General features: G+C 45.5%; 1 protein-coding gene and 1 non-coding gene across 4 annotated transcripts in view; one reads left to right on the plus strand and one right to left on the minus strand.

Annotated features, from left to right (window-relative positions):
* Nucleotides 1–12,572, minus strand: part of LOC120960136 (tRNA-dihydrouridine(16/17) synthase [NAD(P)(+)]-like) — an 85,351-nt gene that overhangs the window by 5,035 nt on the left and 67,744 nt on the right. For 2 of the 3 annotated variants that reach the window (XM_049608168.1, XM_040384116.2), the window contains one exon: nt 282–707. In XM_049608168.1, coding sequence (XP_049464125.1) covers nt 282–626 — 345 coding nt within the window. In that variant the 5' untranslated portion in view covers nt 627–707. Of the gene's footprint in view, nt 1–281; nt 708–773; nt 1,270–12,572 lie in introns of those variants that run through there. The other variant, XM_040384118.2, reaches the window with a different exon arrangement.
* Trnak-cuu (transfer RNA lysine (anticodon CUU)) lies at nt 12,028–12,100 on the plus strand. The gene has a single exon. It is a non-coding gene; the product is annotated as a tRNA-Lys (tRNA).

A 12,572-nucleotide genomic window follows, 5' to 3' on the forward strand; every position in this document is an offset into this window, starting at 1 on the left:
GGAAAGCAAAAAAAAGGAAAAGGCATCAGTGTTTGTGTGTAAGAAAACTGCGGAAATGTGCACACACACACACAGAGCACACACAATGCAGTTTTTTGTTCGTGTGCCGCTGGTGTGCATGTAATTAAATGTCAACGTTTTAATTAACTGTCGTGTGCCGGTTCGCTGGCGCGCGAGTGCGCCATCGGGAAACCGTCCCACTGACAACAATGGTCACGCTTTTTTGTGCATTTTCTTCTTCCGCTTCTTCCTGTTTTTTTTTTCTCCGTGCCACTGTATACCTGTATAATCAGCGGCCGGTCTTCCGGGCAGGTTTGCAGCGAATCCTTCCGATACTTCGGATCCTTGGTGAAGCAGCTGCTGTGGAACATGGGCGAGTAGCAGAGCTGTGCGCCGTGCCGGCGGCTCAGCAGCCGCCAGGCCAGCTCGCTAGCGTCCACCATCGGGGCCACGACGTACCGCGGCGAACGGAGCACCTTTTCGTAGAACTCAAACCCGCCGAGCTTACGGTTCGGTTGCCCCGGGGCGTCGCTGGTTGTGTCCATCGCCGTTGCCGTTGCTACGGTGGTGGCGGTGGCTGGTGGTTCCGCCGGCAGATCAACGTTACTCTCGTTGCCCGTTACCATCGTTACCGCTCGATTGTGCACTAATTCCTCTAGGTGACGTGCGGGTTGACGTTTTCTTCCTTCGAGTGCGCCCGAAAAAACCTGAAACGACGAGAGAACAGCGGGGCATTAAAACACGGGCATGATGAGGGTTTAATTAAAACTGACTGATGAGGGATGCGGCGCGCGTGTTGCCAAGTAAAATCGGCTCAAAGCCCCGGCTGCTCCCGTTTCATCCCACACGCGCTGGACATCGCACTGACGTTTTTTGAAAGCAGACTGTAATAATTTAACATTTCAACCCCTTCGTTCTTCCATTTCAACCATCAATTTAAACAACGATTCGATCGAACCCATTTTCGCCAGCTTTTACAACTTTGTGAAGTTTTGACCCTTTTCCGCATCGGTCTTGATGTTCTCAGCCACCTACCATCGCCCCCCTTTCACCCCGACCCGTATGGGGTGGATTTGCGGCACTAAATCTCATTTTATGGAAAATCCACCCACACACACACAGAGAAGGTCACTGATACGCTTCGCTTTTCTTCAAACGCACAAAGGCTTCTCTGGTGGTGGCCGTCGGGCTGCTGCTGCTGCTCGGGACCTCGAGCGACATAATCCGCTGTTCTTCTACTAGCTCGCCCTTCTCTTCCGCCGGTTCGTCGCCTACTGGGGATGTGAGATGATTTTCTGCCATTTTTTGTTTTTCCTTTTCATTCTCGCTCCTCCATCGCCGGCCGAGTGTGTGGTCCGAGTGTGCATCGGTGTGCGAGATCTGTATCGGGATGAAAGGCGTTAGCTCCGGTCCATCGCTATTGTGTGCATGTGTGTGTGCGTGTGCCTGTTGTGATGGAGCTAAGAAATTACGTCCTTTCATCGCCAGCTCCCCAACCCCGAGCGGATGCGGGGGGATGTACTACAAAAGGCGTTCCCCGTGTGTCGGTGTGTCGGTGTGGATGGCTTCACCGAAGGTGTCAGGTTTATCTGGATCATCTAAGGCTCCGGAGGTGTTGGAAGTGCTTCGTTTTTCTTCGCCAGTGTCGTTCTTTTCGTGTGGGAAAAGGATTGGATTCCGCTTTGCTGCAAAAGCTGATCGACACACGGAAACGAAGGATTGGCCTGGACGGACGGATACCCATCTCTCTCCCCATCAGCGGTCTTTGCCATTCTTCGGCTGTGGAAAAGGTTAGATTAATCCCCCACCAGCCGCACTCGTGTTTTGTGCCGGAAATGCTTTTCTCCAAAGACGCTGGCTTTGTCCAAGCCGAGAAGGAGGAAGGTTGGTGATTCCCTTTATCCAGTGGAGAGTGGAGCGTGACGAAAAGGGATACAAAGTCTTGCTTGTAAAGATGCAAAACAGGAAAAAAAGCACCGATTTGCGTTGAGATATTAGGAGCGTATTGAATGAATTATGTTCCAAACGCTCTCGACCATGAGAGAGAGAGAGGGAGTAAGAGGGAAAGGCAAGAACCCATCTTTGCCGGTTGGACGACAGTCTTCACTGACAGAGCTCGGGCGCTGAACGGATGAAAACAACCCGGCTAGCGGGGGCTAATGGAGATAATTTTTGAATAATGGATTTACATTTAAATTGACGTAAATGGTGCACGCGGGGGGATTTGGCCCGGGTGTGGTGGTAGTGCTTTGCCTTGCGGTCGTTAGGAAAACCCGCGGATAGCCAGCCAGCCAGCCAGCCACTTCTCGGTGATCTCTCTTTGATGCGCTTCAGCTCGTACCGTTTCGTGCCAGTCTATCTGTTTTTGCTCTGTTTTGCTCGCGTTACTAATTACATCGCATTACAGAGAGTTATGCCAATCCGGTGCAAGGATCAAGAGAGGGGTTTTAAGGAGGGCGAAAAAAGTGCAAACTCTTTAACATTTAATGTGTTTTTTTCTTCTTTTTGGTTTGCAAACACGTTGAAAAGACGCTGGCAAAAGTATGAACTAACGCTTCAGTACTGTATAAAGAGAAGATTTTGCGATGAACATTGCATACATTAGGGCGTAATAGAACTAATTTGGGAAATTCACTGTGAACTATCTCAAAACGGTAAATAAATACATTTATCCGGGCTCATCAGGACTTGACCTCAGCCGGATACTCAAATCACACGGAATAAATGGGTCTAAATATGTTGTTATACCAAATTTTTGATGTTTTTTTTTTTGAAATTTTTATTGTGTATTGGTTAAACCTTGCTCAGTTTTTTTATGAACTTTATGTATTTTAAATGAACATATTTGAAATTTGCCATGAATTTTATTGTTTTTTGTTATGACAAAGTGTTCTAATAACAGTTCAATACAAGTGTAGCTTTACGTTCTGAGGAGGCTATCTGAAAGAAATAAAATAAATAAAAACCGTTATCAGAGCACATTGTCATAACAAAACTCTAAATATCGTGGCCAATTTCAAATATTCTTATTGAAAAAATCAAGAGATTAATAAAAACTGGCTAGGTTGTACCAATAAAGTGTAAAGTCTTTTTAGGCCGTCCACAAGGACAGAGAAGGCGTGGTAGGCCCAAATTGAGGTAGCAAGATGGCGTGGAGGCGTCCGCCATTAAGGCCGGGATAACGGACTGGCAGACAAAGGCGCGAGACTGTGAGCGGTTTCGGACACTCCTGAGGCAGGCCAAGACCGCAAAGCGGTTGTAGCGCCGGATAAGTAAGTAAGGTAGTACCAACACCTTATGCAAATTTAAAAACAAAAACAAAAACAAGAATGTTTGGTAAAATATACACTTTGACCCATCATCCGTGTTATTCGAGTATCCGGGCGAGTCCCGATAAGCCTGGATAAACGGCGTTCCACTGTAATCAAATTTACTTCAAGTTAGTAGTGTATTACCTTAAAGATCCCCCTAAAAACGCTCCCATGCTATGATGATTGCATCCATTTAGGCGCTTTGACATGTAAATTGCATTTTAATGCCTAAAGGCAAACTTCTCACAGCCTCGCGCAGCAGAATCCAACACATCTCATCTGCACAAGTCAGTCAATGTTTACCGGACACAGTTTTAATCCGATTCGGTCAGTTCATTTTGGTCCTCAACACGTTTTGAGACTGTTCTGCTGAACTCTTGTTCCCAAACAACCGTTCTCTCCTCTCAAAAGCAATACACACCGAGATGAATTTCCTTGACAAAATTTTTGTTTTAGGCAACTCTCAACTACCCAGCCCAACTTCACATTTTGTACATTTTTTGTCCTTTTTGTGTGCGTGTGTTTGTATAGGGCACTTTGTTTCTAGTCAACGCCAATGTGGAAGGCCATCGAGAAATAAAAAACGGCCTACCACCGGGTGCCTTCATTTGGCCATCGAACGGCTGGCAGCGGGCCAACAAAGTTTAAAGATGAGCCAGTGGGCCAACGAGGTCACATTCGTCCCTTTCCACTTGCCCGCCGCCCCTCCTCTTTCCCTCTCACTGCCACATCTATCTGCAGCGTTCATTAGTGTGCTGTATCATTCGCTATGCTTTGGTGCTGCAGTGCCGACCGACACCCGACCGACGCCCGTACCGAACTTGCCGCAAATGTCGCCAAATGCGAAACGAAATATAAGTACACACATACGTGCGACATGTGCGTGAAATGGTGGGGGCATGTAGCATACTACAGCAAAGAAAAGCAAAGACAGCAAAAAAAGAGAGACCCCGCTCATAACCATAAACCGCACATGCTTGCGAGCTTTGAAAGTTTTCGAAACCCATTCCGGCAACGGTTCTTAAATCATTGCGCTCGTTACTAAATTGTTTGTCGCATCGCGGTGCCCTCCTTTTACTGTGTGGGTGGTGGGATGAGCAGAAGGAATGAGCCCGAAACAGGAACACAAAGCTATGCGCAGTTTTATTGCCCGGATTTTATACGTGATCTTTGTGCACACACCTCTTGCTGTCTGCTTTGGTACGGGCTCAAAAGTTTTAATTTCCAGCTCGAGCTCGATCTTCTCGGTGGCGTTTTGGAGGTGAAGAATTCAGACTCGGTGCTGAGAGAGCAAATTATTATCAGCTGTAAAAAGGCTTTGGAGTGTTGATTGAATAAGCAGTAGGAGCAGGGATTTGCAAACTTCTTTTTCAAATGATTATCACACGCTGGAAACAAGTGTTGAGCTTTTAATTTGAGATGAGAAATGGATAAAGTTTTTTGAGCCAAACATGAAATGCCAAAGGATAAAGTTGGCTTTATTTTGTTCAGGTGTGAATATCATGCTTTAAAATAATCAAAGAGCCTTGAATTTCTGACTCTTGATGTAGCAAGATTCTACCTTTAATTACGAACGGGTTTTTTTTCGCAAACCTTTGGCAAACTCTCGCCTATTTTTGCTGCGCAGAAAGATTCGACCATAATTCGTCCAACTCCATGCAGCACTCCTCTTAATCATCCCTCCAAAAAACATCATCCCCGTTGATTATAATTCCCCCTGGAAGGGGGAGGGCACCAGCAAACAAAACTTTACGGTGGCAAATTTGGAATGAATACAAATTATGACACAACTTTCTTTCGGCGCATCGGCCTCGTGCTGCCGTATTTGCCAAGTCGCTGCACGAACGTACGACATACTGATCATGCCGCCTTTTCTTTGCTCTTGTTTTTATCTTCCTCTTTTCACCCGACCCGAAGGGGATACGTGAGATCAAACGAAGGACGACGAGGAGGACGAACATTAGGGACACAGGCCGTTTTTCGTTAGGAATGCTAAATGAAGGCTCGTCCAGCCCGTTGTCGCCTTTTTGCACAATAAGAAGAAGCACAGAATGCAGCGGGAAATAAAAACATCTCTCTCTCTCTCTTTCATTCTCGGGGGAAATCTTCAGGCGGTAGAAATTTGGCCCGACAGTGCGAATAAAAACCCCTAAGTGAAGAATTATGATGATGTGGTGCTGATGCTGCTGCAGCAGCGCTGAGAGAACGCTGACGGTAAGCACTCATCACGCATTTAAGTTGTTTTTTTTTGCAGAGAGAAGGGTAACAAAAAAAAGGGAACCTTATGAAGAAAACCTTTAAGGTTAAATTTTGCGTCAGTATGCATTGCGAGTTGCTGGTGCCAAATTTGTGCCACACAGAAAACACCAAATAAGCCAAGGTACAACGTTTCGTACGAACAAAAGCTACGATGAAAACAATCAGATTCAACCGACACACTCTGCCCAAACGAACAAAGCAACAACAACAACCGGAAGCGTTCGGTCAATCTACACCACGCTACTAGGCTTTGGAGCGGCTTTTGTGCGTTTTGGCATGCCAGCATTGTTTATCTATCATCGACAAACGGTCGCTGGGTGGATGTGGCGTCCGCCGAAACGCACGGTGACGCGCGATTTTATGGGATTGTTGCCGTTGCAGCGCGAATGATGCACGCTGGGCGTAAGGGTAGAATAAAAGGATTTTTTTTTGTTAATATAAATCAAAAGATTTGTATTTTAATTTTACTGGCAGCAATACGTAAAGTTTTTCTACTATGTTTCGTATAAAATTTAACTAGAATTAATTTTTGATCTGTTGCTTTAAATTCACCATGTATTACGCCTAAATGTATGCAATACGAATGACATGGTTACTTTATTTGTTTGCGTTCGCAATATATTACGCCTAAATGTATGCAATGCGAAGGGCAACAAATTATATTGCTCGTTTTTATTGAAATTTTGTAAAGCTCATATTGTCTAGAATGAGTAAAGGATACGATTTTTCAAATGTCCATTTATTTGCACTGCATTTTCGCACTGTGCGACATCGTCGCGACTGCATCGACACGGGCGTTTTTGTCCTCTCTGGGATGAATGATTTTCGAAAACAAGGAAAGTCGTTAGTTGTTGCACTTCAATGCCCGTGCCTTGGAGCGATTGTCCCTGCACGCGCACTGTTTACTGACGAAACCTCAGCGTCAATCAATGGCGCCTGCGAAAGCAAACGCGCCTCCTCGTTCTGTTTGCTCTTTTTATGCTTCGGTTTGTCCAAAAGCGGCATTCAAAGAGCTTTGGAGAGCTTAAACGGCACATTCCACAAATGAACAACACGATGCGATGACGCCGAGAGAGAGAGAGCTGGAACATTGCTGTTTGTCGTTTGTCGTCGATTGAAGGGATTGTTTCAAATCCTTGGCGCTACACGAGTCTTTGCCTCACTTTGCACAATATTATCATTTAATTTTCGGCACCCAAAATCGCAAAGGCCTGCGGTTTTGAAGCTTTCGATAAAGCCCAATCTTGCGTGGAATTATCTTTGATTGGCGTGTTACAATGCGACACACACGACGCTAACGTACTGACATTTGCCATCAACGATACTGAAGCAATGCTGCTAAAACACTCCTACGGCTCAGTGCTCGCTAGGGGAAACTCCAGCTCGCCAAAATGGAAAGAAATTTAATACTACGAAGAAAGCGAGTGGGGCGAAAAATGCCACCACCGTAAGCGAGAGCAGCCGAAAATAGCCCATTAAAAAGGCTGCACAAACACGTAAACAGACCGATAAGTGAGAAGGAATCACTCGGACCCAGACGGCAACAAAAAGCTTTCCTTTCAGGGTTTTTTCTTTCTTTCTTCTTCGTTATTGCAGCGCTGTCAAACTGATTTCGTCCCTAAAATTCCTTTCATTCCGAGCCTTATGGGAGGGCTACCAATAAAGCCAAAGCGAACGAAACAGAGAGAGAGACACAGACAGTGAAAGTGATCATGACCGCGTCATTGACCGCCATGTAGAAAGCGAAACACGGGGGACTTTGGGTGCGCGGGAACAATCACAAAAGCAATGGTGCAAAATGCTGCAAACGGCAAAGTTTGCTCACAAATCGCCCGAACAATCAAGCTTGAGAGGAACTAATTTTCGCGCATTCGAGGCGAACATTTTTGCTCTTCCGAACAGTCTCGCACGCTCCAGGGACGAACAAAGGACCAGCGAGCTTAGGCTCGAAGGCTTTAAGGGTATTGTTTACAGCACAAAAGCTGATCGAAGGCGGCGTTGTAGCTGAGAGCTTTGCACGAAACGATTAGTATGGGAAGAAATGTTCGTAGGTATAGCAAACATGCGGAATAAATTCAGAATTCTTCAATTTATGCTCCAAATATATATATTTTTTAACGAAATTCCAATTGGAAAAACAATTCAATGTACTAAAATGAAACAGAGGGTTATAGCAAGCGATTCAACCGTACCTTAGTGAACCCTTTCCAATCGAAACCGTCCCAATTTGCGATGACTTCTAGCTGTGCTCCAAACGAAGTGTGTAGAACGCAATGAAATGTAGCATAACTACAACTTCAAACAACATAAAATACCCAAGAGAAGATATACACACAAAACTCAGAGCAAAAGGGTCTACCAAAAGTGTAGAGTGTGCCCTAAAAGTTCTAAACAAGGTGCAAAGTATGCCAAAATCAAGGTAGCTGTTTCAGCACCCGTTGCTGATGATGTGCTTGAAATATGTCCTTGGAGGCAGTAAGCCATGGGGCATTTTTATAATAGGCTTAAAAGCTTCTTTTTCCATTTCTGACGCAATATTTGAGGTTACGTTTCGGTGAACACGGTACAAATGACTCAGCAAATACTTCTTGTCGATTGGCCCCATAATTGAATCCCTGGAATTAATAAGCGCCTGAAGGTATGCAATAGGTATGTAAGTATGCAATTCGCTTTCCACCAGCGAGCTAGTTGCCAACTTTGAAACGTTGTTAAATGCCAATGAGCCAATCATTTCTCATTAAAACCAACTTCTGTCATGCAGGAAATGATGGCACGGACATGATTTACCTTAAAGACGATGGCCGTTGAACAGCTTCCAAAATGTCAGCACAGAGCCAAAAAAAAAAAAAACGAAAATCAACACCTTTCAACACACAGCTGAAGTTGGGGGAGGGGGAAAGAACACCCCGCTCGCCTTCTTGACAAAAAGTGTCAATAAATCGGAAATAAAATCACTTCCACAGCGAGCAAACTTTGTCGAGCGCGGGGCAAACTTTACCGTCCAGGGGCGCTGGGAATGCCAACGACAAAGAGCCGGGGTCGATTCTCCAACCTCCTAGACACCGACCGACCCAGACCGACCGGAAGTTACCAATCACAGCAGCTCGGTGGTCGGGTGGTTGATGTGTGCCGGAAGTGAGTGTGGGGGAGCTGTGTACTCATCTAACGTGTAGTACGGTTGACAGGACAAAGCCTGGGAACAAGCCCGCAAAACATTTCCCGATGACCGAAACAAATATGAGCTTGAGTAGAAGGAAATGTCAATGTCGGTTGGAACAACAAGAAACACCGGGGGAGGGAACACACAAACACACACAGCAAACTTATTCATCAAGTTTATTTCGTCGCAGGCTCCGTCCGTCGTGTGTTCAAAAGAGTCTCGGTTTTTCCTTTTTCGATTCGATTCCATCTCGACGGAGCAGTAGTCGATAGCGAATTCATTTGATGGATGAAAATTAGTTCGATCTGGTGTTGCTTGTTTTGACACCGTGCACTGCATTGTGGGTCCCCTTCAATGGCAGATTGACGTATGTTTTGTCAAGAGCAATTTTCGATTTCGACACGAAGAAAGAAACATTATCTTAAACGGATGTAAGCTTTGGGATAGGAAAACTTTTGACGTGAACTTATCTAAATAGGATTACGATGTTTTTTTATCTTATTGGCCCACTTCTTCGGTACTGTGTGACGCAATAGGTAAGCCTTAAAAACCTTCCACAATGCTACAGAAATGTGCTTCAATATTCACAGAAAAGGGAGACAACCTAAACAGATTGAACTCGAATTTAAGCAAAATCACAAAATACAACACAACAAATCAGACGACAAAACCCACGCTCTTTGAAGGGATTTTTTGGCTTTCAATATTCTATCCCTACACCGGCAGTCTTCATTTCACGGTCCGGTGAGTGAGGCTGCCTTGACAAAGGGATTGCTTTCTTTGCTCCATCCCGATACAGCTTATCACACGGTTGCGTTAGTTTTCCGGACATCAAACTAACAATCGCACCCGTCCGACCGCCCGTTTTCCTTACCCATCCCACCCACCGGCGATGATCTTTTTGATGGCCAGCACTCGGCCGCCACCATGAAAAGCGGAGAGCTCTGGGAGGATTTGTGCTGTAACACGCGCGCGACATGATGGGAGATTCTTTGCCAAAAAAAAGACAATAAAAAAGAATCAAAATTCCGCCCCATTCGCAGCCGGACCTGGTGGCCGGAAGTGGCTTTTCATGTTGGACACAATACAAAGCGGCTCGAGAGGACACTCACACGGGCGCAACAGGAAAAAAAACGCACGTCCTTGCGCAAGTGTTTTGTCGGTGACTTTTGTTGATGAGCTGTGGGGAAAGAAAGGGATGAGGGCACACGGCGATACGGCGGAGAATAGTTAGTTCATCAACGAAACGATGAATGAAAAATCTTTACCGTGGGAGTTTTGCTCTTTGTGTGTTCTGTTTGGTGTATGATTTAAGTTGACAACCATCAAATGGTTTGCTTTTTGATTTGCTTTAGAACACGAAAGAGCGTGCTTGAAAGTTTGAGTTTGATGCGGAGTCGTAGTTTGTTTGGGGTACTTGAATATACTAAACAACACAGTCTTTGTGCTCTACCGATATCAAGAGCAGGTAAAATTGTTGATTTTTCGTGTATTTTTACATTAGATAAGGTTTCCCTAATGTCCTAATGTAATCTGTGTAAATAAACACATTTAGAGATGCAAATTGCATACACAAAGGCGCTTCCAAGTTGTCCCGGTCTCAAAAAAGAATCCTAACCATTCATTTAATCGATTGTTGCTAACAGATTAGTGTCCAATAATTTTGATTTATTCAATGTCTTGTCAGCGATAACACGACCCATTGTATGAGCCTTCAACATAAACCAGTACCGCCAATATTAAACAATTTCCTTCAACTCCATAACTCCCCACATCCCCAAAGCGTTGAGTTATTGATTTTTTTCTCCCTCACCGACACACACCGAACAGAAGTTTTAAATAATCATTTTCTTGTACCCGGTGTGCCTCGTGTGCGCAGAATGAAAAGTAGTTCCCAGTAGTCGGTTCCCGCAGGCACAACCAACCGTTCGACCGGTCGAACGCGAGGTAACTAATGGAATGCCAATAAATCATACTTTTATCGTGCGAAAAAGCCGCCGGGAAACGATCGCCGCCTGTAGTTGGAATGTGCCTGCAGGGCAACGGGTTCTATTGAATGCGCCAAACGGAAGGAATTCTGCGAATGTTGTGCTCTCTCTCTCTTGCCAAGTTTCAAATAACGAACAAATAAATTTCATCACAAGCAGGGTTTGAGCGTCTGCCGAGCGAAAAGGGGGAACCGATCGAACACGATTCGGGAAAGATGAAGACGCGTCTGGACGAATATTGGACTCTCAGTGGACGGCCGCACACTTGAGCCTGTCGCGGAGAGTCGTAGAGAGAGAGACGAACGCAGGACGGGACGGGACAGGGAAATAAATCCATCATAAGCCTTTCTTTTCGCCTGGTTTGTCTCCCCCCGTTTTCTCGTTAAGGCAGAGCCGCAGTTTCTTTTTTTTTTTTTGATTTTCATCATTCAAAGGAGCTGACTCAAAATGAAGTAAAAACGAGAATGGTTCCTCTGTTGCCACCTTCCTACAGACCGAGTTCCACTAAATACGCCCGGAAAGCAGGCCTCCGTTTTCCGCCATATCGTTTGAATGCTCAACTAATACAAACAGACAAACATGCTTTAATACGTCCCGGAGCGAAATCAGCATCCACAAACGGCTCGGCCCACTCGTGCGACACAGAAATAGCACGCCGGGGGTGTGGAACAAACCCCTCGGCCTCCCGCTGGAATGGAGGAGTTTGCCGGGAAACTGCTTTGTTACAGTGTGCCCAGGCAAGCGCCGATAGGCAAGCTGAAATGGGACCGGGAATCCATAAAAAAATATGATGAATGAGCCATTGATGAATCTACGTTACTTGGTTGGAGCCCTCGAGCAAAAGAGAGTGAAATCGAAGATACATGGGCGGAAGAATTAAAGGAAAGGGGGAAAGAAAGAACATCGGAAAGAATACATTCACCAAGCGAGAAGGCCACGCGTACACGGAAGTGATCATAAATGAGCAGCAAACGCTGTCTACCGTGTCGTGTTCTGGTGTGTTTTCGCTGTTCGCTGCGTGCTCTACATGGTGCCATGGTTTCCGGAAGACGTCCCTGTAAGCTACCGATGGGCGATGGGAAATCGAGCAGAAATGGAAACTGATTGAATCGCCCGGCCGAAGAAATATGGGCCGAAGCACTGCAAAAACAGATGAAAGCTTCGATGACACAACAATAGAGTTGGAGAAATCGACGCGAATCGGGTTGTATGCCAAAGTAGAGTTTGTAATTAATTCGTGCCTGAAATAGCTTCTCTTTGTGATTCCCGCATCAAAGCAAACAAATGTATAAAGCACCACTCACCAGCAGCCCGGCTAGCTCAGTCGGTAGAGCATGAGACTCTTAATCTCAGGGTCGTGGGTTCGAGCCCCACGTTGGGCGCGCAGAGATAAGCCTTTTTTGAAAGCCAAACCGAAGAGGAAAAATTGCCTCTGTGTACCGTTTCTCTACTAATATTCATACTCATACTTTCAAAGTTAAAACTGTGGTAACTTTTATATAAAATATAACATAAATAATTTGTCATTCAAAAAGCTCACAAATTATCTCCTTCGAAGCTGTGGGAGTGAATTTTTACCACAAATTCCCCGTTGATCGTTGACACCGGACACGATAAAGCACCGGGGCATCAAATTTAAATACTGACAGTGGGGCCAACCCCCCCGGGAGATGCATTAATTAGCTTTGACAACCGTCGCCCCACCCCTGCCGAAAAAAAGCCTCCCGTCAGTATCCGTGCAGGGAGCACAGGAACATCGACGTTTCACAACTCTACGACACGATGTTCGAAGAGCTCGTGCGACGGATGGATCATTAATAATACCGCCCAATGATGCGTGTCTTGGGTTTGAAG

This window comes from Anopheles coluzzii, chromosome 3 (genome assembly GCF_943734685.1).
Source record: "Anopheles coluzzii chromosome 3, AcolN3, whole genome shotgun sequence".
Lineage (NCBI taxonomy): Eukaryota > Metazoa > Arthropoda > Insecta > Diptera > Culicidae > Anopheles > Anopheles coluzzii.